Raw genomic sequence first — 26,784 nt, 5'->3', positions numbered from 1 at the left:
AAGAAGAAAACTGCCGGTTAAATATTTAAATTTTATTAGTGTGATTATATTGTATGTGCATTTATTGTTCATATCAATTATACTTTACTTTTCATTAAAGACATTGTTAACTTAATCAAACAGTGTGTTGTGCATTCGTATGAGAAAAGGTGATTTTGGCCTTGAGTCATTACAACTTGTATCAACATGTATAATAAAATGTATGCGACTTCTCCCCCCCCCCCCTTCCTTCAGGTGATTGTACTTTTTTCCCGTCAGGTATATTACATATATCGCATGCCTTAGTTTGTAAGATTCCGTGCTAGCTAACACTCCTACAAGAGTGCGAATGCACCCAACCTTTCAACATATTTGAAGGCGAAATATAAAAAGACACTGGAATTTGGGATAGGTTTTATACAATGGGTTTAGATTTGTATTGTACTGTTAGATGAGCGTGTAAAATATGCAACAAAGTGTGATGACGTTTGAGCCATATCTTGTCAAAATGTAACATAAATCGTGTATGGCTCAAACGTCGCACAATGAAGCATATTTCATAATGATAATGTAAAATTGTTTGTAAAGAGGTTTTGATATCACATTATAATCATTAGGGACGCACCATAGTATTTGAAATTGCTCAAACGCTTGCTCATTTTTTTCGCCAGGACGCTCAAGAATCTAAAAAAGTGGGGGAGGGGAGGTACTAACTTTTGTTTTCAACATTTCTACATTATAAACTATTAAACGTGTTGTCATTGTACCCACCAGAGTATTTTCCCCCGACTATGTATACTACCAGACTACATTTTCCATCGACTGGCTGACAAAAGTGAGGGCCCGTGTCAATTTCCCTCGACTTGGTGCTTATTCCCCTCCCCATTGGGTGCACTTTCCCCGACAGGCTAACTAAAGTAGAGGTCGCCCCTCCCCATCCTTCCTTCCCTTGCGCGCACGCTGGTGGCTGGGGTTAAAGAACTGCGGCGGGATGAATTAGCATTTTTATGAGAGATTATTGACAATGATATACAAAAGAGTTGTCATGCGTGGGCATGGACAACAGCGTGACAAGAAAAATAACGTAAATGGATTCTTTTATCTAAATTTCTTAAATCTTTTGAGCGAAACACACAATAGATGTCTGGTGAGGGTGCGCCGTTGTATTCTATAATATGATATATCTGGTGACAATAACTCTGGGTTATTATAGGGTCAAATAAGATCGCATGGTATTTAGTAAGTAGGTACAAAGGTAATGACAATGAACTTATCGTCAGGGATTTGCTGTAACTACACCTCTAAACGATTTATTTAAGGTTAGCAACTATATTAAACTGTTGCGATTTTGTAGTTCACAGCATCTTGCGAATGGTAGAGAGAATTGGCAAAAATTGCATTGATCATTTCATAGCGAGCGTGTAGAAGAATTCACATATACTTTTGTAGGTCCTGTGGTTCTTGAGTTATGTTGTAAAGAGGGCTGAAATAACAACACTTTTGTAAAAAGTACAAGGTGTCCCATAAAAAGGTTACATGAAGAAAATGAACCGCATTTTGCGATGGTACAACAAAACACTGTCATTTTTGACGTTTTATTTATTCATTCTTCTTGTAATTGTCTGCTAAGTTTCAACTCCGTATCTTTAAAGCAACTTAACTTATGAGTGCAAGATGACAAGGGTGGCTAGAGTGACTAATCATCAAAATATCGCACAACGAAAGTTAAACACAAGCACATCTTTGTGCTCTATTTTTTCATTACTTTTTCTCTCTTTTTTTTCATGGTTGAAAAACTTATTGCACTAAAGAACCACATTGACAATTAAATATTGCACATCTCTTATAGAGCATCTTGACTCTTGTTAGTAAAAATAAAGATGGTCATTAAAGAAGAACACTTTTTGGTGAAGACATTTCTGCACGCTGTATCTCCTGCTATCAACACAATCAAATTAATTGCATTTAGGCTTTGTTTGGGTTTTGTTGAGTTGAAATCGTTGCTGTGTTATATACTGTACGAATATTATCTATTTTCTGACCGAACTCTCGAAGTAAAACTAAACAAGTTTAATTATCTGTTCAACAAAATAAATAGAGGCCTACAGTGCCTGCCATGCTATGGCTGGACCTACTCAAACGACCCGCCAAATGCACTGTACGCCTACGCAGTGTGCGAGCAGCGAACCTCGTGTTGCATTATGTCACGTAAACATGGGAAACAGCTTGCTCTGGAATGCGTGGAATGCGAGCTAAATACGCATGTTGTGAACTTGACATTCACAGGGGTACTAGTAGAGGTTTCATAGATTATGTCATGAAAAGGACATTTATATTTGGTATTAAAAATAACTTAGATTGTTTTCAAAAGTCTACATGTAACCTTTTTTTGGGACACCCGGTACATACCTCATTAACAATAATAAATCATACAAGTTTTCAAACTAAATTTTATATGATTTGTAGAATGAACTTTTGCAACACATCAAAGTGTTATTTTTCAATAATATATTGATTTATATATGCACTGAAAACTTAAATTGGTCAGCTTGACTAACGCAAAGTTAGTCCAGATGGTGCCCATCTTGACTAACGTAAGGCTAGTCAATCCGTGCTTGACTAACTTTGACGTTAGTCGAACAGGCTTGACTAAGTTGCCTGACTAGCTTGGACGTTAGTCAATCCTGCTTGACTAGCTTAGGTTAGTCGCTGGACTAGTTTATGACTAACTTTAAGTTAGTCCAGATGGTGTCCATTTTGACTAACCTAACGTTATTCAAGCAGTCCTAAGCTAGTCAGGCAGCTGCTTGACTAGCTTGCTTGACTAGCGTGCTGCAAACCACGTTACTAAAAAAAAAAAAAAAAAAAAGAGACAAATGTGGAATTTTATCTTGTCTGGTGGGATTTATTCTCATAGTTTTGCGTTTTGAAACTGAAATGTTACTTGATGAAAATCCTCTTACCTGGTTATCATGATTACAACAAATTTATGGCCATCCCAGCAAACACTAAAACGTTTTAAATAAGTCATATTTTGGGTTTTGGTTTAGGTAAAAACGTTTTAATAACATTAAAATGTCGGGTTATATAAAGGTCATGAAATCGTTAAAACGTTTTGTATGAAAACACACTACAACAATATTTTTAAAATGTTTTTGTAGAAATGTCTTTGTAAACTATTTTTGCAAACATTTTTGGCCAAATATTTTGTCAACACTTAGATAACATTATGTTAAAATATTTGCACCCAGCAAACACAGAAATGTTCTTAAAATGTTTTTTACAAAACGTTTTAATAACATTTAAATGTCGGGTTATATAAAGGTCGTGAAAACATTTTGAAAACGTTATTGTAAATATTTTGGGCAAACATTTTTTGCAAAATATTTTTTCAGCCCCAAAATAACATTCTGTTTAGAATGATTTGTACCAAGTTTTCAAAATGTTTTTGGAATGTTATTAAAACGTTTTTATACCCTTTATATAACCCGACATTTAAATGTTTTCTGTAAAACATTTGTGTTTGCTGTGCAGTAAATTACCAACAAATGTTATTTAATGTTATGAAAACGTTTTATACCATTAATGTACCCTTTATATAACCCGACATTTAAACGTTTTCTGACAACCTTTTATAACCTTTTGCGAATGATGTCGAAAACGTTTTGTGTTTGCTGGGGACCTATCCTTTATACTCCTCCTGGAGCACTATCCCTATTATAAACCCTCGTGTTGTTCTTGTGCTCCATAAGCACTGTGTGTTGATGTGCTCCAGGAGCATTAATTGTTGATTCAATTAGTGATACGGTATTATTAAAAATTGTCCTTTTTGTTTCTTTTTATTTCAGATTAAGTTGGAGGATACATGACTGATATGACGGTGGATCACAAGCCATGCATAAAACAGCCAATGAAAGAGGATCTCATCAAACCATACAGTAAATGTGACAGAGATTTGTATTATAATGTATTATATTAAATGTGAAATAATACAGAACAAATTTTAAGAACTAAACTACATTCTGTAGCACAATGTAGTATTCCATTACTCAAAACTACATTCTATGCGTGTATAGTATTCAGAACTACATTCTATGCGAGTATAGTATTCTAGTATTCAGAACTATATTATGTATGCGAGTATAGTATTCCACTACTCAGAACTATATTCTATGCGTGTATAGTATTTTAGTATTCAAAACTACATTCTATGCGTGTATAGAATTCTAGTATTCAGAACTACATTCTATGCGTGTATAGTATTCTAGTATTCAGAACTACATTCTATGCGTGTATAGTATTCTAGTATTCAGAACTACATTCTATGCGTGTATAGTATTCTAGTATTCAGAACTACATTCTATGCGTGTATAGTATTCTAGTATTCAGAACTACATTCTATGGAGTATAGTATTCTAGTATTCAGAACAATATTATGTATGCGAGTATAGTATTCCACTACTCAGAACTACATTCTATTGGAGTATAGTATTCTAGTATTCAGAACTATATTATGTATGCGAGTATAGTATTCCACTACTCAGAACTACATTCTATGTGAGTATAGTATTCAGAACTATATTATGTATGCGAGTATAGTATTCCACTACTCAGAACTACATTCTATGTGAGTATAGTATTCAGAACTATATTATGTATGCGAGTATAGTATTCCACTACTCAGAACTACATTCTATGCGAGTATAGTATTCCAGTATTCCACTACTCAGAACTACATTCTGTAGCACCTTTTTGCAAGAATCCCACTAAGGAGAATTCTTCTTGAACTATAATCGTAAAAATAAAAATGGCCACTTACAAGCGGTCCAATAGTATGTCACCAGATACGACAAATCAGATGGAACACGTCGTATATACAACCAATGAATTACCAGAATTGTTGACTCAAATCAATGCCAATGTGATGGATAATGAAACCGCGAGTAATTCGCCACAAGTACAGACATTTATTATTCATTACATCCAAACGCGTCATCAAAATGAAACGCAGTCCGCAGATTATTCAGAATCGAAGATGATGCCACGAAATAACGGTATGCCAACCAAGAAAGGACATACGGTAAAGGACAGACCATTTTGTGTTCAAAGTTTACGCAGGTCATTGAATGATACATTTCAACATAGTCTGCGCGAAAACCCCTCAAATGAAATTGACGCGTCCGCTTTAGACCTCACAATTAAAAAAGTACAAACTTGCAATGGAAAATTGTCTGTTTTTCCAAATTCACTCAACGATCAAGAGCATTCAATTAGTTCGTCTTCTCAAGAGTTCCTTAATAATATTTTCAATCTCTCCCGAAAAGATCCATCTAACCCTCGGCTGTTTACTTCCACAATAAGCCAAAACGAGAATAAACAAAATCAATGCCAGATTGCTTCTACCAATCCTCCCAAAAGACCAGTAATACGGTACTTTGATCCAAAGAAGTGGTTGGAATCTGTTGGTAGACTCAATACTAACATACCCAGTAATCCTGTAAGTCCGCCAAGATATACAGAAGCGCCACCCACACAACCGGTCACTATGAACATGCCACATAATTACCCCACAAAATCAGTCACCACGCTACCACAATCAATGCCTGAAATAATGGATCAGAAATCGAACCAGTTGCATGCTATCAACAGGAAACACTACAGTCAATTAGATATGGGTCTGGACACGCCCTCACACTTCGGACATTCACACCTACCATCATTCAGACAAAAAGTTGAAAGTTTACAGCCAAATACGTCACTGGGTAAACGCCGTGCCAATGTCCATTATGTAGACCAGGTAAATGCAAGTGACATGAAGCATCGTAAGGAAAGCATTGTCATACCTCAGACGTCTCAACGGTGGTACCAAGATCCACAATCACCATCCGTAGCGAATGTAATCTGCCATCACTTGTGAACTCTTCCAATCTCCAAACTCTACCAACATCTTCATCTCTTGAAATTACTCCTGTGACTTTCAGACAAAGTAGTTCAAGGCCTCATGGACCCTTCCAAAAGTTGCAAGCAGATGAACAATGTAAAAGACACCGTGATATTTCTCCATCAAATACCAATCGTCAGGAACTTATCAACACTGGGATAAATCATCCTCTTATTCCTACCAGAAATCTATGTAAGTCATCAGGTCTAAGTTTGCAGTCAACATCATCGGGACAGTTTGAAGGCAATAATTACATTTCGCATCTTGACAAATGCCGACAACACTTAAATAATAGTAGAGGGTCTATGAAGTGTTTGGAGCCTGTACTCGTAACACAAAGGTCACAATTACAGAAACCAGCATCAAACGTACATATGGCAATACCTGAAAAAGGCGGTATTCAAAGATGCGTCAACATGCAACCTGCGGTACAAAATCGCAATCCATGTATGAATCCACGAATTCAACATACTAAGGTGAACACACCGAATCATCCATCACCATTGACACCAACCACGCGGACAAGACGTTCCAATGCACAATCAGAATTCTTATTGAAGCCACCTGTTTCAACGAATGCAAACGACAATGTTCGAGCATGTTTTCCACAACCAGCCATCATTGCATCCACTTGTCGCTGCATTACGGAGTGTCAAAGGCAACAACCAAGAGCATATTTTCACAATAACCAATCGGGACATGATATTGAGAATTCATCAAATGTTAACTTCACAGAGTTTGAGCATCGTGTAAATCATCAGACCCATGTCATCCACAAAGAACCATGCTCACAATTTACAACTCCCAAAATGGTGCCTCCTTCCCCTACAACAATGCCCAGGAGAACGTTGATCTGTGACTCACAATGCACATCAGCAGAGCTTCCAGTGATTAATGTCAACAGGTCCCGCAACCATAACACAGGACCACTCGTCGCCACCAAGATGAACCCTAATATCCCGGTGGTAACTAACACAAACACTATGCAGCATCCATCCATGAGGTCAGATTCCAGAAACTGTTCTACATCGTGTACATTGTTAACAAAATCTTCATCAGAAGAATCAACTTCAATCAGAAGATCTGATCCATTGCCGAATTTGAACACGACTCTCCCTTTCCTTAATCCTGCAGTCCGAAAGACACACGTATTCAATATGGACCAGCATGCACAATTTAGTACAAAAGTTGGTCTTTGTTCCCAGCAGGAAAACGTAATGGGAACATCGTCAACAGAATGTGACTTGAAAGCGATAAGCACGCGGCCTACTCATGCTCCATCTGCAAGTCAGTCTGCAAGTTCACCAATCCCACGAAGGCGTGGTCGTCCTTCAAATATTAGTTCAACATATCAACAGCACAGTGATTCAAACATTGCATATCACAAGACCGGAGAACCTAGAGTTACAATAAAAGGAACGGAACATGTCATGACAACCACAAAACCTATCATAGACGAACGTGTAAGTCTTGGTGTTCCACAAATCGCAAACGATGTCAATAACCAACATCTACATCCACAGGAAGACATGAACAACGACAAATTAATGGTATCAAGAAGCAGCAGTATCCTGATAAAAGAAGAATCAAAGAGAAATTGCCAATCAACATCCACAAGTACATCTGATGTATCACCAAGCATCAACCAACGATGTAAAGTTACAAACAAAATATTGGTTGATTTGAACAAGGAAGCAACCTGTAGCAAATACCCAGATGCAAGATATTGTCATGACCAGTCATCTGTTTTATCATCCGCATCGATAACTAATTCACCTCCACACGCCAATACTATGTACGACAATGCTTCTGAAAATGTTCTTCCAAATACTTTTAGCAACCAATCTCACCAGACTACAGTCACCGTGAAGCCAACCCAGCCATTCACCACTACTTCCCTCCTGTATCCATCCACACCCGTTGGCGCATCTACTCGTTGCAAAAACCCGTCAATTTATCAGCACATGCAAGAATCACAGCTACCTACTCCTTTCAATATGCAAAGTGTACCACGTGTTACCAATCACCAACCTATGAATCTTTGCCTTAGTAAAACCACCTTCCAGGAGCCAACAGCGTCTGGAAAGCCATTCGTAGATAATGTTAAAACCACCTTCCCGGAGCCCCAACTTTCTAGAAAGCCATCCGTAGATAATGTTACGGCCCACGAGCAAAACCTGCCTGGAATGTTATCCGTAGAGACTGTTAGCCCTCAGGTAAATAATGTTAAAACCACCTTCCCGAAGTCCCAACTTTCTAGAAAGCCATCCGTAGATAATGTTACGGCCCACGTATCCGTAGAGACTGTTAGCTCCCAGGAGCCACAACCGTTGGGAATAGCATCCGTAGATAATGTTAAAACCACCCTCCAGGAGCTACAAAGTTCTGTAAAGCCATTCGTAGATAATGTTAAAACCACCTTTCAAGAGCCACAAGGTTCTGTAAAGCCATTCGTAGATAATGTTAAAACCACCTGCCCGGAGCCCCAACTTTCTAGAAAGCCATCCATAGATAATGTTACGGCCCACGAGCAAAACCTATCTGGAAGTTTATCCGTAGAGATTGTTAGCCCCCAGGAGCCACAACCGTCGGAAATAACATCCATAGATAATGTTAAAACCACCTCCCAGGAGCCACAAGCTTCTGGAAAGCCATTCGTAGATACTAGTAATGTTAAAACCGCCTTCCCGAAGCCCCAACTTTATAGAAAGCCATCCGTAGATAGTGTTACGGCCCACGTATCCGTAGAGACTGTTAGCCCCCAGGAGCCACAACCGTCGGGAATAACATTCGTAGATAGAGTTAAAAAGCCCTTCCAGGAGCCACAAGCTTCTGAAAAGCCATTCGTAGATCATGTTAAAACCACCTTCCAGGAGCCACAAGTTTCAGAAAAACCATTCCTTGATAATGGTACTGCCCAGGAGCTGTCTGGAATGTTATCTGTAGAGACTGTTAGGGGCCAGAAGCCACAACCGTCGGCATGTTCGGGAATACCATCCGTAGATAACGTTAGGGTCCACACTACCGTCACCACTTCAGACCAGGCATTAGAGGTGTCGTCATCTTCTAACACGGAAGGCTCTCTTGTAGATTTAAACTGTTCTCATACAAATTCAAGACTTTCTTTAGAACAGAATCTACATGAAGAACTGAGTGTCCACGACTCCGATAGAACTAGAACCGTTGCTATGGAATCACCTCAGTATGCAAGACCGATCAGCCCACTTCAAGGTGACACGCCAGGTGAAGCTGCAGGTAATTTTCCTGTTATTGGCAATTCGGAAGACCGGATTGAATCCTTGTCTAATCAACAAGAACATATAAAGTCTCAGTATCAATTGAGTATCTTCCAACAAGACACAACTGTCTTAAAAGAAGATCATTATACAAGGTGGTCTGGCCCGCGCCATTCTGAGGATGACGATGCCACACGTGCAAGTGGATTCAATGAGACATGCGAACGACCTACAATTTGTCTTTCACCTGAAGAAACTTCTCCATAAATTCAAAACATTTTCGGGACCAACAGCTCCTCTTCAAGATGCAAAATTACTTGATACAACCACAAAGTCACCTGTAGATGGCTATCTGGAAGAAAGAGCAGATAGTACCGCTATACAAAGTGTAGAGTTATCTAGACAGGAACCTGTGTTGTTTGAATGTCGAACATGTGGCAAAAAATACAAGAGAAGGCTGCATTTCCTACGTCATGAGAAATTGCACTTACAGAGTCCGAACTTGACGAAGTGTTCCAATTGCAACAAAACGTTAATGTCGATTGGTAAACTTAAACGGCACAAGAGAAAGCATCACACAGGCGACAAGGTACCCTACGCATGTAACATATGCAATCGAGAATTTACTGGTAAACCTATGCTTCAATTTCATCTGCAGATTCATTGCGAGGAGTATAAACCATACGAATGTCAAGAACGAAGCTGCAACAAACGATTTGGTACACCCCGTCAGCTGGAGCAGCATAAACGCACCCATTCAGACCACAGACCACACCATTGTACACAGTGTAATAGTAGATTTAAATATTCCAATGATTTATTACGTCACAGTAGAACACATACTGGGGAGAAACCCCATGTGTGTGCCTATTGTGGTAGACGTTTCGCGCAAACCACGAGCCTTAATCAGCACGAGAGGACACATACGGGGGAACGCCCATACTTTTGTCAAGTGTGTGGGTCCACATATACGCAATCCGGGACACTTAGGTACCACATTGCGAGTAGTCATCCGGAATATGTTAAAAAAGCTGAGGTGACTTCTGTGGGGGTGGTTAAAGAGTCATTTGGTGTAGAATCTTCTGATGAGGAAGACGTACACACTGTAACAGCTCAAGAAATAGATATAGTTTGATTAGCTCGTAATTGGGGGGAATTTTTTTTTCCACTACGCCGCAAAGTAGACCCACGTTAGGATGTCTCCGGTAATCACAACAGACGTATCTTATATCATAGAAAATTAATTATCAAGCACGAATCACACATCCGTCTCTCAACACGCGATATTCAAAATTCCCGGGCGCCGAAATTGTCCAGTGCAATGACGTCCCAGTAATGAGGGCGCACCACCAAATCACTCCACGATTTATGTACCAGTGAAATTCGGTTAAAATAGTCCACCGCTTATTTCAGCTTGTTGCGGCTTTATTTTCTAAAGATAATGTCAAAATTTGCACTTTTTCAGCTCATTTGCTTCCGACAAGTGTCTACATGAAGGAATCTGAGAAAAAATCCCAATATTTTATTTCAGAGGTGAAGTTTTGGCGCGAATTTGAACAACGTCCGGTTTCAAAAATTGAGTGATTTTTAGGGTTAAATTTGCACGTTTTTTCTTTGCGGCCAAATAGCAAAAAAAGTAGATGGTCACCAATATATTCTGTTAAAAGAATAATATTCTACACGTGATAAGCTTTAATTTGATACCAAACTTTTTATCTATATTACGTTTTTGCAGTGACAAAACGCCATCCAAACGTGCGTATTTCCCTGTGTTATCCAATGGCGCAATCATTGGTGGTGCGCTCTCTAATACAATAAAGGCTGACAACAGTTGAGCACAAGTAACTACGACGTCATTACACTAGACAATTTCAGCGCGGGAATTTTGAACATCGCGTGTTGAGAGCCGGCTGTTTTTATTTGTTTCATATAATGTCAATATAAGTTTGTTTCAAATAAAATCACGTGATTTGTGACATGTTTGTCACTTTTAAAACGGGACCTTCGTCTATTCAATTGCTTGTAACTTTACTTCTTGAGGTCACATTGGGTTCAATGTTGTCTCATAATGTGCAGGATTAGATAGTGCATCTATTAAAAAACAAATGTACCCCAATTTTGTTCAGTTTTGAAAATGCGATTTTTCCAAGTGTACGGTTACTTTTTTGGCGCAGTATACAGGGAGTATCAAAATGATTGGTACCCATCAGGTTTTGGGTGTTTATTAACAAGCCTGTTTTTCAATATGCAGCATTAGATCCTCTTAAATATGACCAGGATTTATAGTTTTATGACCTTTTATAACATTAATCTGTAAATAAGGTAGCTCCTATGTTGCATTTTGACCTGGTAGTCTTGTCCATAATCACTGGAAACTGATGAGTACCAATCATTTTGATACAGCCTGTATAAGTGTATAGTATTTTGTAATTTGAAATATTAATATAAATGCAACAATTAACTTCTTGACAATACCATAATAAATTTTGTACAAATATTATTGTATCAGTGTTAATACACAATATTATTGGGCATTATTTATACTAACATATTTTAAGGAGGAATATATGCCACTATTATAGCAACATTATATTAATGCGCATTAAGGTATAAGAGTAGGGCCTATAGTATTTTTGCAATTTAAAGTATTAATATAAATGCAACAATTAAAATGGCATTTCGTGATCCACAGCCTCATCCCCAAAAAAAAAAAAAAAAAAGTTGAGATTTTTATATCACTGGAAACCTCTGGCTACATATTGTTTATGAACAAAATATTTCTTGCAGATTAATTCGTTTAGCAAAGATTTTCGTTCTGGTGCACCAGAACGAAATTACAACGCATTGTCTATGGAGCAGTGTAATACACATAATCATGCATAACTCGCGAACGCAAAATCGGAATCAACTGAAATTTTGGGAATAGGTTTTTTCGTGGATATCTAATGAAAAAATGACATAAATAGAGGATGCTAGGATCACAAAATACTCCTTTAAATGACAAACAGTATTATGCATGTTAAACAGCACAAAAATATTAGGCTTCTGATGTAACGAGCTCGATTGAATATAAGACGCGAGAAACGAAAAAAAAACCATTCTTGTTTTGTTTCTTCTTTGTTGTTTTTATTGTGCATTGTTTTTAAAATATCATGAAGACATTGAATATTGGAAGTATAAAGTAAAATATCGTCAGCGTGCTACACTAATTGCTCAAAAGTCATTTTTGTAGTTTTGAGAACAAAGTACAAAATGTGGTTCAAGCATGCATTTAAACATATGTATTCACTAATCGTTCACAAAATGATAATGATACAAATGAAAGGGAATAATCCGAAATAATTAGGGTGATTACATTACTGATGCATGCTTGCGCTTGAACCACGTTTTGTTCTTTGTTCTCAAAATTACAATACTGACTTAGCCAATTAGCGTAGCGGGCTGACGATATGGTCTTTAGAACGTTATAATTGCTCAATTTAACAGCAACAGCTTTCTAAAGGCGATAGACAACATCAGATTCCGCGATCTAAACATCTCAAAAAAAGTAATGACCTTTATTCAAAAACGTGCGATTGAATTACAATCTGTAAAATGCGTTGGAAGCAGAATTTATTTCCGCACATTTTGACATTTGCAGCAATTGACACCTCATTTAAATCAATGTAACCCAAGATTTGAAAGTTGCAGTAAATTGTATTGATTTTGTATTCAGTATAATGGAAGGAAATCTGTGCAATGATATATGAGTGTTTTTGTATTGTATGTAAGTACAACTTTCAAATCTGGACCTCATCGTATCAAATGAGGTGTCAAAATGCGCAGAAATAAAATTCTGCTTCAAACGCATTTTACAGATTTGTAATACAACAACCCCTTTTTGAATAATGGCCATTATGTAAGGGGTTAGTTACTTTTTTTGAGATGTTTATTTCAACCACACAAGTTTAAGTAGTAATCGACACTTATTCTGTGGATATCGGTAGAAAAAAGCCAATGAAAAGGTTCTTATATTCTGATCCAAAGAATTCACTTATATTGTCCTGATATATTTGGAAAATCAAATTCTGAAAAAGTTATGTATAACATAAATGCTGTCCCTTTCAAGCATTCATGCAAAAAGATCATGTAAATGTTCATTGTAAATGAGACTAATTCTTTATGGAATTACTGACATTTTATACAGTGTGAAACTGGTAGTCTATAGTGTTTTTATCAATGATAATCATCATGATCATGTAATAAATTGATATCAAATGAAAGATCCTATTTTTCTCATTAACATACTGAAATTAGGAGTGTCAAATCGGTGTATTGGGCTATTCCAGATGTATTACGCACCCCCCTATGGAAGACATTTAAAAAATACAATTCCAGCTGGAATTGAGATGTATCTAGAATTCCAGCAGTCATTTTTAGCAAAGATTCCGGCTGGAGGGTATGGAAGACATTGAGATTAGGTGAAACTCCGGCTGCTAAAATAAACGAAAAAACAAGAGTGGGGATTGTGAAAGGCCATGATGTGCCTATGAAAGACATTCACATTTCTTAATATTCCGGCTGGAAAATGGTCAAAAATGCTCCAATTCCAGCAGAATCTTCACTTATGATCACCATCTCGATTAACCTATGAAAGACATTTACTTGAATTCTGGCTGGAAACAAAAAAAATGTTCTAATTCCAGCTGGAACCCTATATGGAAGACATTTACATTTACGTGAATTCCGGCTGGCCATATTAGACATATTACCACAATTCCGGCAGTGTCTTCCATGGGGTTTTCCTGACATGTGAATTCCGGCTGTCAATTTAGCCCCGAATTCCGGAAGTGTCTTCCATAGGGGGGGTGCGGAATACATCTGAATAGCCCATTTCTGAAGATATCATCAAAAAAATGCTGAATTAGTCGAAAACGTGGTATATACCAGAGTTGAGACTAATTCGACAATTTTTTACGATTTCTTTGGAAATATAATGATTTGGAACGCCTTAAATTTCAATATGTTAATGAGAAAATGTAAGCTTTCTTTTTTGTATTTCATGCCCGAAATCGGGCTTTTATTTAAATCATTTCATGCGTTGCAAATAAAAACAGTACAATAATAATACAAGCACAAAAAGAATATACAAAAAGAATATACAATACAGATAAATTCCAGGGGGTAATATAAAACAATACAATATTCTATTCCAGTACACTTTTATGGAGTTAAGGATTTAAGTCGGCACCACACCCCTTACAAACCTGTGACCATCCTTGCATTCCTCTCAACAAATTTGGAGAAAAAATGCAAAAATAGGCACAAAATTAGCCAGGGGTGCAGCACCACCTTAACGGTATACATAATATACAATACAATAAAGGCTACTAAAATATCCAAGATATAATGCATCACAACAAGGTCCAGACAAGCATATAAATGGGGTCATGAAATTAATATGAATTTTCAACAAACAAATTCTAGTACACTTTTATGGAATAAAGGATTTAAGGCGGTACCACACCTTCTGACAAAACCGTGACCATCCTTGCATTCCTCTCAAACAAATTTGTAGAAAAATGCAAAAATAGGCATCAAATTGGCCAGGGGTGCAGTACCACCTCAACCGTATACATAAAATGCAATAAGGGCAAAACTGAGATATCCCAGATATAATGCATTACAACAAGCTGAGAACGGGATCCCACTTTTTAAAATGTAAATCCAACTTCAATTTTCTTTGTGCACAAAAATGTTCAAGCTTCAAGGTATCAACAACAATATTTTTGAAACCATTAAAAGATAGCTTAGACTGCTCACATCTACACTTGTAAATATATCTTCTAGCAATGAGCATAATTTGATTAATACCTGCCCAGTAATTAACATTTGTATCCAGTAAACCAAATACTTTACTAAATTCATCGAACTCAGGTATGAAATCAAAATAAGTCTGAATACTTTGCCAGAAAGAGTTCACAATATTACAACTACCAAAAAGATGTACAATGGTTTCCTTCTCTGTTTTACAAAAGACACATTTATCATTGTCAACCAAACCAACTTTGCACAGCCAGTCATTAGTTGGCAAAATGTTATGAGTAATTCTGTACTGAAGCCATCTTAATTTCACATCTAGCGTAGCTCTGAAAGGCATTAAATACAACTCGCAACATTCGGCTTCGGTCATATTATAAACTCTTTTTAATGAAAATTGGCTAACAGGATCAGTTTTAATGCTATCAATATATGACTTATAAACATCCCTGGACTTCAGTTTCAGAAGTGGAACACTTCCTCTCGATAAGTTGATCACTATGCCTAAGTCCTCTGGAAGGGTCGTCCCCTCCTTACGAATCATGTCACGCCAACTTTTTGGAATTGCATTAATCAGTCCAAACCATTTAAGCACACAAGGGCGGCGGAACCGGGGGGGGGGCCAGTGGCCCCTTCACTTTTTTGACTGGGGGGCCTGGCCCCCCCCCACTTTTAACCCATAATGTGCTGTGTGTAACATGTCTGGGTGAACATAAATAATCAAATCTCTATTCTATACCCTTAACATGCTTAAAGAAAGTGAAAAAATGACACCCAACACTATAAGCAATAATTTTTAGTGAAAACTTATCCACGAATGGCTTCAATTTGGGCCTTCATTTAACCCATTTTCGGATTTTTCAAACTAAAATTGTGCCAGAATGGTCCACCAAATGGCTTCAATTGGGCCTTCAGTTTGCAAAAGTTTCTCACTTCTGAGGGGGAACATCCCCTCAGACACCCCCCCCCCCCCCCAGGCAAGGGCAACGCGATGGCCGCTTTGCGCCCATTTTATTTTTTATTTTTTACATCACCCTGACTGGCCCCCCCACTTTCAAAATCGTTCCGCCGCCCCTGTAAGCACATCAATTCTATTATAGTTATCACCCATCCTGTTAGCAAAATTCTTAAAATTGCCTTTGTCATCAATGAAATCGTAAATTGTATGGAAGCCTGCTTCCTCAAACTTAGAGTAGTACACCGACTTTTTACCAATCAGAATACGCTTATTATTCCAAATCACTTGTTTGCAAACCTCGATAGCATTTTTTGGCTCACCTGAATTAAACTTTGACCATAATTTGAATGCATTCAAATAGAATGGGGGAATAATTCCTGATAGTGTTCGAAAATCAAAATTACACTCCAGAATACCTGTGCCACCCAGGTTTCTTAGATAAAATATTAAGATACTTTTCCAACCAGATTTGTTTGGCATAATTAGTCTCTTAAGCCACATAACAGATTGTGTTTTGATTTTTGCTTGTAAGTCAACCATTTTCAAACCACCTTCATCTAATTCTCTACACAAAACAGACCGTTTTATTTTATCTGGGCCATTCCAGATGAACTTGTAAATAATATCATTAACCTTCTTTTGAATACTTAATGGCATACCAATCATTGCTGAAGTATAGAGAAGTTTTGATAAACCAAATGTTTTAATCACCAAGATTTTGCCAATTGCTGTTAAATCTCTCTGTTTCCATAAATTTAATGTACATTCCAGAGATCTTATTCTATCATTGTAGTTCAGATTTATCACCTCTTTTTCCTCATATGCAAAGTAAATTCCTAAGATTTTAACAGTCTTAGTCCACTGTACATCCAGCGGTTTGTTTTTATTATCCCTGACACTTCCGATCCACATTGCTTCGGTCTTATTATTATTTACTTTTAAACCAGAACATGACTGAAACTCCCTTAACACTTTCATAGTACATTTAACTGAATCAATATCCTTAACAAATAGACACATATCATCTGCATAACAAGACATTTTCACCTGTGTACCTCGATCGCTAGGATCGATTTAGACCCTCCCTCGGGTCCGTGGAGAACGACTGGTAATGTAGATTACATAGCATTAAAAATCAACCCACAATGGACTTTCGCGTTCACTTATAATACGAGTATATTTCTATATTGCTGCATGGTTGACTGTGGTGGGTGTAATTAGTGGCGTCGATTTGTGGATGAAGAGGAATGGGTTTTTGGCATTGAAGAAAATAAGGGGGGAGTTGGCATTTTTTTCATAGGGCATTACGTAATTATTTATTGTTACATTATCCAGAGATGGAACCGAACCGAGACTGGGGGCCAGTCTAGGATCGATTTGAATGCCCACAATGTCCTCATTATTATTCATCTGAATACAAAGGACTTCAATGGCCAAATTAAAGAGCTGGCAGCTCAGGGGATCACCCTGTCTAAGACCACGATTAATGGGGAAATACCCGGTCGACACACCATTATTCATAACACAACTTGTGATATTATTATAAAAAGTATCAATCCATTTCTGAATAGAACTTCCAAAATTAAACTTTTTCATTACATGTTGCATAAATTTATGATCTATTGAATCATATGCCTTTTCAAAATCTATACACAGTACAATTCCAGGGATGTCTCTTTCTTTAGTAAAATATAAAATATCAGCCACAGTTCTTACAGCATCCCCAATATATCTACCAGGGACAAAAGCAGATTGGTTACAGCCGATTAATTTTGGAGAAACCTTAGCAATCCTTTCGGCAATGACTTTTGACCCAATTTTCAAATCCACATTAAGCAAAGTAATGGGTCTATAATTCTCCACCTTACGTTTGTCTTTATTTTTTTCAAAATTAATGTTATGACACCTTGTTTTTGAGAATTTGTTAATTCACCCAAATTATAACTTGTATTCAAGCAGTCAACTAGGAAACATCCAAATTCAACCCAAAAAGTTTTATAAAATAGAACTGTGAGACCATCATTACCAGGTGACTTGCCATTTTTCATACTGCTAAGTATTTTATAACATTCCTCGATCGTGAGCTCACCTTCACAGCTCTTTTGGTCATCATTTGACAATTTGGGAATTGAATCATTAAAAAAACGTTGAGATGATGGCGAGTCAAGATCAACTTCTTTAGATGAGTATAAAGTAGAGTAAAAATGTTTAATCTCATTCAAAATATTCTTTTTATTTACATATTCTGTACTGTCTTCACTTAGCATGCATCTGATGGTGCTTTTGCTTTTATTTGACTTTTCCAGATTGAGAAAGAACTTACTATTTTTCTCCCTTTTTCCAACCAGTCTGCTCTAGATCTTACAACTACTCCTTGGGTTACATACTCATAATGATCATCAAGATCAGATTTCAACTTCTCCCAATTAGTATTTGCTTCATCACTAGGATTGGTATTAAGTATATCTTCAGCCTGTTTGAGCTTCTTTTCCAAGTCATTAACCTTACAATTTCTTTCTTTAACTTTAATTTTACTGTACAACTGTGTATAACAACGAATCTCATACTTCATTAACTCCCAAAGGATTCTTTGATCAGTCACATCACTATACTTTTCAATCCATTCTGATCTTTTATCTCTTAACTCACCAATAAACTTAACATCATCACATAAAGAATCATTAAATTTCCAGTACGAAGGGCCATGATTATTATTATCATTAGGTTCCAAATTGTAAGCTTTCACTATGGCACGCGAGACAAGACAAAAAACGGCGAGACTTAAAAAATGACGTCCAGTTTAAAAAATGACGCCGAGAATAAAAAAAAATAACGTCGAGAATAAAAAACAACGTCGAGAATGAAACAAAGTATGAAATGATAACGTCGAGAATGAAATAATAACGTCGAGTTTTAAAATACAACGTTGAGTTCAAAACGATGACGTTGAGATTGTAAAACCAACGCCGAGTTTGTAACGGGCCGAGTTTTTCACGTCCAGATTTTTTCGCGTCCAGATTTTTTTCGCGTCCAGATTTTTTCGCGCCGAGAAGCGCCCTCTATAGTCTTTCTGTATATATTATATCTCAATACTAGCAATTATTATAAACCATGCAATTTATTGATTATTCACTAATATTATTCATATTTGAAAGAAACAACAATGATAAAGATAGCACTTGAGCTGTGATTATTGGCAGTATATTGTTCATGTTTCATTGTAGCTAAGTGCTATGCGTGTTTGTTTAAGTCCATGATAGTGATAGTGTCTCCTTATCTATGGTTGAATCCAGCATGGTCTTGACTTGGTAGTGCAGAACTGCCTAGCACATGAAAAAGCACATAGTATGGGGTGGGTTACCATGGTTATCAGGTCAATTGCAAGGATAGGACAGGAAATGGGCAAGGTCAGTGATGTAATGTTAGGTATGGGTAGCAGGTAGGGTCAAAATGGGTTAACAAGACACATTGGGTATGGAGGCAACATAAGACAAAACATGAAATTTATAGGCCTACCTGTTACAATAATTTGAGTGATAATTCATGTTTGACCAATTGGCTCTGGGGAGTGTACAGGGTGTCCCAGAAAAATAAACAACTGGACCTAAGTTGAGAAATAGGCATCAGAATCCAAATATTTAAAAAACAGCGTATAGCCCATTATAATACGATGATTTTACTTGAATCGGTTGAATGATTGCGAATAAATTAGCGATTACATAACGCATGAATCAATCACTTCATTTCAAGTTTGAAAGAAAGTTCATTCAGAATCAGAATCAGCATTTTATAGACAATCACCCAAACAAAGCAGGTATAAGTCAAACTAGACTTTAAATGAAAATACAGGATCGAACATAGAGAATACAACATATTATTATGAACATGAGAAATTAACTATCATTATTTAACATGTTTAAAGAACGTTTTTTAAGCAGAATGAATGAAATTAGCACGATCAGTGATGGCATCATTCTCATTATCGCTCATAATGAATATAAACTTATTATTATCATTAAGGTTGCCAATATCAAAAATTCAAACAAAGTACATGCCAATGGGCTTTATATTTTGGTAAAATTCTTTTCGTTCTTTAAATAATCTGTTAATAAGTTTAATCTGTTCAATAAGTTTGTTGCAGAAATCAAAGTTTTCCCGGACAAAATGTTACTTTAAATATTGTCCTGAATAATGAATGCAAAAGTTTTAAACAAAACATTGCACAGTATCAACAATTACACTGTAAATTGGCTAGAACACATTGAACACGTCCCCCTAAAAATCATAATAGAAGAAACAAAGTAATAATTCCCATGTGCATCTTCCTTTTTAGCACCTTTTTTGGGCCCAAATAGGTAACATTACACAATTGTACGCGCTTCGTGCGCGATGACCCATCAAATAGCAAAACGCACGTTCATCTAGGGCTAAAATAGTCGAAAATTGAAATATTTTCGTGCGCACAAAAAGTCACATCAGCGAAACCGGAATGCTCGTCCCCCTACTAGCGCCCCCCCCCCCTAGATGTTAATGCTTCCACCGCCAAAATGACCGCGACTGCTTTAAAGCAGGATTAACATAACACCGTTGGATTATAAGAGGACTAAATTTAATGAGATACACAATCTTTATAAGGAAGGGGTGAGCAGTATGAAAAAGCGGGGGGGGGCACTTCAATATGAAATGGATATAGGTGTAGGGCTGACACTTTCACAGTAAGGGGCATTTGGTGAGAGCAAAATATTAAAAAAAATATGGGGTCATTGGGTGAGAGCATACATATTGCCATTGAGATCAAAATGCACAAAATATGGGGTCATTGGGTGACAGACGGACCGTTTGGATCTAAATTAGTCGGGGCATTGGGTAAGAATTACCTTTTTTTAAATAGGGTCTTCGGACGAGACCCTCGAAAATTGAATTGCTAGTTCAAAATAGCTTCAAATGGCTTTGTTATTTCAAAATAAGTAACAAAATCAGTGATAGATGACTCGTTGCTAATCAAATGGATATACATGTATAAGGGTCTTTGGGTGACAGATCAAAAGGAAAATATAAGGAGTATTTGGGTGACAGAGCATGTGATAATAAAAAAATATGGGGTCTTTGGGTGACTGGGAGTCTTAATGGCCCTACATACGCGTCACTTCCCCGCGGAAATTGCATTGATGCGGGCATTATCATGATTATGTAGGCCCTAATCGCTCATTTGTTCACAAACAGTCAACCGAATCAAATATAATTTGCGTACATAATAATATTATAATAATATGATGCACAATACAATGAGCTAAACGCCGCTTTTTACATTTTTTCCGATGCCTATTTCTTGACTTATGTCCAAATTCATTCACCAGGGTATTTCTGGTACACCTTGTATATCATGTTATGCTGGTTATTTAAATTTCACACGACATAAGATTCATTCCATTGAACTGACTACGGCAAGTATACAGCTAGAAAGGTCGTAACTTAATTACACAAATGCTCTTCTACCATATTCTTCCTAGTCTTTCCACGGAATTAACCTCGGAATCAATGTCTGTCCTCTGAATCTCACTCATAAGATTTGCCACACTCACCATATTCTTTTATGTCCGCCATTGCAGGTATTGAAAATGACTAGCTATTTGGACCATGTCAACATGGCCAATCAGATTAACTATAGAGGGCGCTTCTCGACGCGAAAAAATCTGGACGCGAAAAAAAACTCGGCATTGGTTTTACAATCTCAACGTCATCGTTTTGAACTCAACGTCGTATTTTAAAACTCGACGTTATCATTTCATTCTCGACGTCATTTTTTTCATTCTCGGCGTCATTTTTTAAACTGGACGTCATTTTTTAAGTCTCGCCGTTTTTTGTCCGGTGTGGCGTGCCAATCTGCATTTAATAATAAGTAAAACATGGGTTGCTGATAATCCCGTGAGCACGTCGTAAATAGCTGTAAATTTTTGATGGGTTTGCTTCCCCGGAATTTTGAGGTGGTGGGTGTTTGCAAGCTGACGGGGTATCGGTAACGGTAAAAGGAAGTGGGGTCTTTCAGTTGCGAACAGGTACATGAGGTAAAAGGGGGTCTTTTGGAGCTGAGAACAGTCAATATCAATGGTCTTTATTTGCTATCTGTTTGAAAATCGTCTGGAAAAAAACCCAGAAATGTTAGAAATGAGCAGGGGTCTTTTAGAGCAGAAATTACCAAAATCTAGGGCCTTTCATTGCTCTGTTTTGGTAAAATTCACACGAATCTTACGGAGCTATAGGCCTACGCGGTCCAAAAACAGGGGTCTTTGCGGAGGATCATTGTATTGAGAGCCCCCCCACCTGCTGATAATAATTAGGAATTTAAAAATAAATCAGATGACGGGAAAAGGGCCGTCCAACGCGACACAATACCCATACTATGTCTATTCCTATAGGACCGTTCACAAACACTTGTTTGGGGGCTGATGCTTAAGGGGGCCCTTAAAAGTTTTGACCCTCCTAAGGGGGGGGGGGGGGCTGAAAAAATGACCACAAATTTTCCTGGGAAAATTGAGTTTATATGCTTTTCTATGACCCATAATTTTCATGTCAAAAAGAGGGTCCTGAAATTTTTGAGATCTGTAAGGGGGGCGAAAATTTTTCGCGATGATTAACTGGTACTAGGCTACGCATTGGAATTCCAATAAAATATTATTATTTAACTGATTTAATTGGTCAAACCAAGAGAAATTAATGAACCCTATCATTTCACATAGGCTTATAATTAATTTTACGACAGGCAGATTTTGGGATAGGTCCTTTACAAAAGTGTACAGCCCCCGCACTATAAAGCCTTTGTGCATGTATGACAATTAAGTGCTCGGTCACCTTTGCACAAGTATTTTGGTGAGACCTGAGAGCACATCAGACACACCAAATTGCATTTAAAATCTTAGGTCTTTTGGAAACTTCATGTGTATTTTCAATACGAAAGCTCAAAATTTTCATTTAATAATCGGCTTTTCCTCCCAGATACATATCTTTAGATTTGAAATATATCGTGAATTTCAAAAAAAATCAAAATTATTTGATATCAGAATGGCATATCAAGCAAAATGAACCGGAAGTCGGTTATCAGTATTTCCTACTTAATCATATAATCTCTTCGTTTTTGTAATGGCCTATAACTTTGAATAACTACACAATTGTTTGTTTGTTTGTTTGTTTGTGTGTTATTATCGAACTCAATTTGCTTGTTCTCTGCATTTGAGACCTTTCTCTGTGTTGGAGACCTTTCTCTGTTTTTGAGACTTTGAAAAGCCGCTATTGTAAAGCAGCTTTTCATAATACACTGGAATTTTTAGGTAGGACTTCATTGTGTGTTGCTTGTGCTTTGCGTGCTACTAGCCGCATGATTCAACATAAAAAGTCCAAGTTTTGAGATATTTTCTCAAAATATCAAGAGCTATTTTAAGAACCACTGAACCAATACTTGTCTTGTTTGTACTCGTTTTGATGCAATCTTTATGCCAATTCCAAATATGATCATGATAATTTACAATTATGAAATTTTTGAATTTACAAGATATTTAATCTTGTCATCTGCAGTGGACACCCGCGCAGAAATGGTTAATACAAAGGCCTATCCCATCCATAGTTGAATTGACTTTAATACAATATAAAGTTTACTATTTCTTTCATTTATTGAAAAAAGAAAAAGTCAGCATTTGGAAATCTGAAATTTGTATACAGCTAGATAATATTAAAGAATTGGTCAAATTTAAAATGATTTCCCATGTTGCACCAGGTAGGGGAGAGTGGGGAGTGTTCGCCCTATTTTTTTCTGACTAACATAGCGATATCAATTTTAAGGTTATATACGACCACAATTTCAGAATGGCGAACTTGCCCATTGCTGCATGGGACAGGTTCGTCCATATGGTGGGGAAAGTTCAACCTGATCAAAAAAAAAAAAGAAAAGTGTCGGGGTCAGGTACAATGTAGGGGTCCAAAGTAAGGTAAAACGTATTTGTTTACAACTTCGGGGATTATGGATTAGGCTAGGACATAAACGGTGGTATGAGTAATACTACCACAAAACACGCTTTTCAGTAGTTTTACCTTCTTTAACGGTATATGCCTAATTATCAATATTTTGCATAAAGTCCGCCCGGGAAAAATACTGGGCGAACATGCCCCATCCTCAAAGGGGCGAATGTGCCCCTTGTGCACATCTTTGTATTTTCCTTAGGGTATGCAAAATACAAATCGAATGCCGAGTTTATAACTGCATTAAATCTTTGACAAATCCCAAATGTTCTTAATACAGATTTCCATTAAAACCATTATAATACAACATTATTAATACAAGAAAATTTACATTTTGGGGATTTTTTTGTGTTGGCTGCAGAGATGAACACGTTCCTATATGTCGCTAATTAGAAGTTTATAATGACCTATATCACCTAATTTTGTCATCACCAAATTCCCCCGATGGCCGTAGTGCTGGGAATCGCGTGGTGGGCAACTTGAACTACCTGTGAGGGCGAACACTCCCCGCTCTCCCCTACCAATATTTAGTAAATAAAAGAAATTCTGAAAAATAATTGATGTTATCACTATAAAATAAATTAAATAATGTTGTATATGTAGTAAGTTTTGCAGATATTTAGTAATCATAAATAAGTTACATGTAGGGCCTATGTATGTAAAAAATCCTCAACACGTTTTGTTTTGTTCAGTGTAGGCCTATCACGAAATCACGAAAATCGTACAAATTCACCATGGACACTCTTTTCACTTTAAAAAAGTGTTTGCTGAAATGTTGAAAACACGTGTTATAAACGAGATTTGGTTTTGGTCAAAAGGTTTTTTTAAATAACATTTAAATGGCGGGTTATATAAAGGACATGAAAACATTTAAAATAAAAATTCCCTTTAAAAGGGAAGGCCAGCCTCAATGCAGAAGAGGTCTTGTAAATAGTTTGGGTCACCGTGAAAGGCATTTTTTAGGATCACGCTTACATCCATGTTACATGACAGTCCACCAAACAATGAATGGTGAGAACATGCACACTGAAACAGCAAAAAACATTAACTCCTATAACTCCTGCCAACTCTTTAATTCATTACTCCAAATTGTTCTGTATTTTTGTCTTTACTGTTTTTTACCCATGCTTATTATTAAAATCAAGAAATACACTGCAGTTGTTAGTTAATTCGCTATGTAAACTCAACTTACATGCACATTTTATTTTAAAATGATTTTATATTATTTCGCAATGTATAGTTTACTATAAAGTAGATAGTACATGATAAAGGACTGATCATTCACTACAATCTTCACTTTTAAACTGTATTTTTTGAATGTGTTGATTGTTAGTCCAAAACTCCTGCAAAGCTATGGACATGGCATCTTACCTACTCCATCCATTCTGTAATAGTCTGCATTGTGTATTTTCTCAGTCTTCAATCATTTTGTTGAATGTAATTTTATGAATCAAATAAAAAAGATAGAAAGTGGCCTCACTTTAGTTATGTGTCATTTTATAGTAATTATAATTTATAAAGTAAGACAATAATTTATTTATTTTCTATAAGTGCATGTCAAAATATGGGATATATTGTTCAATATTATAGCTAGCCCCTAAAAACTTTATTTTCCATCGGATTTTTCCCGTTGAAAAGACAAAACTGATGTTAAAGATAGTAATAATATCATCAATAACATTTTGAGTCATTTTTATCCATAAAACGATACAGGATAGGATAGATAATTACTTTGACTTCAATGTGGTCCATATAATGAAGATTTTGATTCTACAACATTATTAGATCTGTTATCAACATATCAATTATGCACTCACAGGCAACCAAACACCATGCTATGCTCAGTAGTCCACTGATATGACCTCGTTCCAGTGATCATTCCCCGCTAATTACTAATTGTTGACCATGTCATTTTTTTGATATGCTGATTGCTGAACAAGTTTATGTTTATATGTGTAGGCCTAACCTATGATAACTTATTAAGTCATAATTAATTCAAACATAACTTTGGCAATACTCAATCGTTTTCGTTCGTTGAAACGGCAAAACATACTTTCTTTTCCTTGCAAATCGAATTAGCAGACATCAAAAACATTTCCACCACAAGAAGTAAAAAAATAATTCATACCAATAGAAGAAGGCTATAATCTTAGCTAATCTTTAGTGTACACAAATCCCATCTAAGAATTAGATACCAGCCCTATGGGCTGGCGAAAACGCTGCAACGACATTTTAAAAATGTTGACAAAATGCTATCGCAAAATTATTTTGGGGCAAAATATTTTGTCAACTAATATTTTGTTAGAATGTTTTGCGTTCAGTTTTCAAAAATGTTTTCTGAATGTTATTAAAACATGTTATACCCTTTATATAACCCGGCATTTAAACGTGTCTATAAACCGTTTTGTGTTTGCTGCACTCTTAAGGGCTGGGGTATGAACGTTTGGACAGTATTTATTTTAGGACATTAGAGCACATCAGACATATCGAATTGCATTCTGAATACGAAGAATGTCATTCTGATATCAAATAATTTTGGTTTTTGAAATTCGCAATTTAATACACATTTTATGGCAAATCATTAAAATTGATATTTTTGATATTTAACAGTACTCGAAGTAAACTTTATAAATCTGATGATTTATACTTAACGTGTATGTAGGTGGGATGAAATGCCGACGATCAATTGAAAATTTTGACCTTTCGTATTGAAGATATGGATTTTGTTTCCCAAAACACAAAAAAATTAGGTCTTTTTGGGAAAAAATCTATATCTTCAATATGAAAGGTCAAAATTTTCAATTGATCGTCGGCTTTTCCTCCCTGCTACATACACTTTAAGAATATATCATTAGATTTAT

At 36.6% G+C, this 26,784-nt stretch overlaps 1 protein-coding gene across 1 annotated transcript; it reads left to right on the top strand.

Moving 5' to 3' along the window:
- Positions 1 to 8,771: 8,771 nt before the first annotated feature.
- On the top strand, positions 8,772 to 10,291 carry LOC140138442 (uncharacterized). Its single transcript, XM_072160337.1, has one exon. The coding sequence runs from the start codon at positions 9,338 to 9,340 to the stop codon at positions 10,289 to 10,291; it is 954 nt and encodes a 317-aa protein (XP_072016438.1). The 5' UTR covers positions 8,772 to 9,337.
- Positions 10,292 to 26,784: the final 16,493 nt, after the last annotated feature.

The sequence above is a fragment of the Amphiura filiformis genome, chromosome 2 (genome assembly GCF_039555335.1).
Source record: "Amphiura filiformis chromosome 2, Afil_fr2py, whole genome shotgun sequence".
Lineage (NCBI taxonomy): Eukaryota > Metazoa > Echinodermata > Ophiuroidea > Amphilepidida > Amphiuridae > Amphiura > Amphiura filiformis.
This window is presented reverse-complemented; position numbering and strand designations above follow the sequence as displayed.

Coding starts and splice junctions, on each gene's coding strand:
- LOC140138442 (XM_072160337.1), top strand. CDS start 9,338: ATGACGATGCCACACGTGCAAGTGGATTCAATGAGACATGCGAACGAC.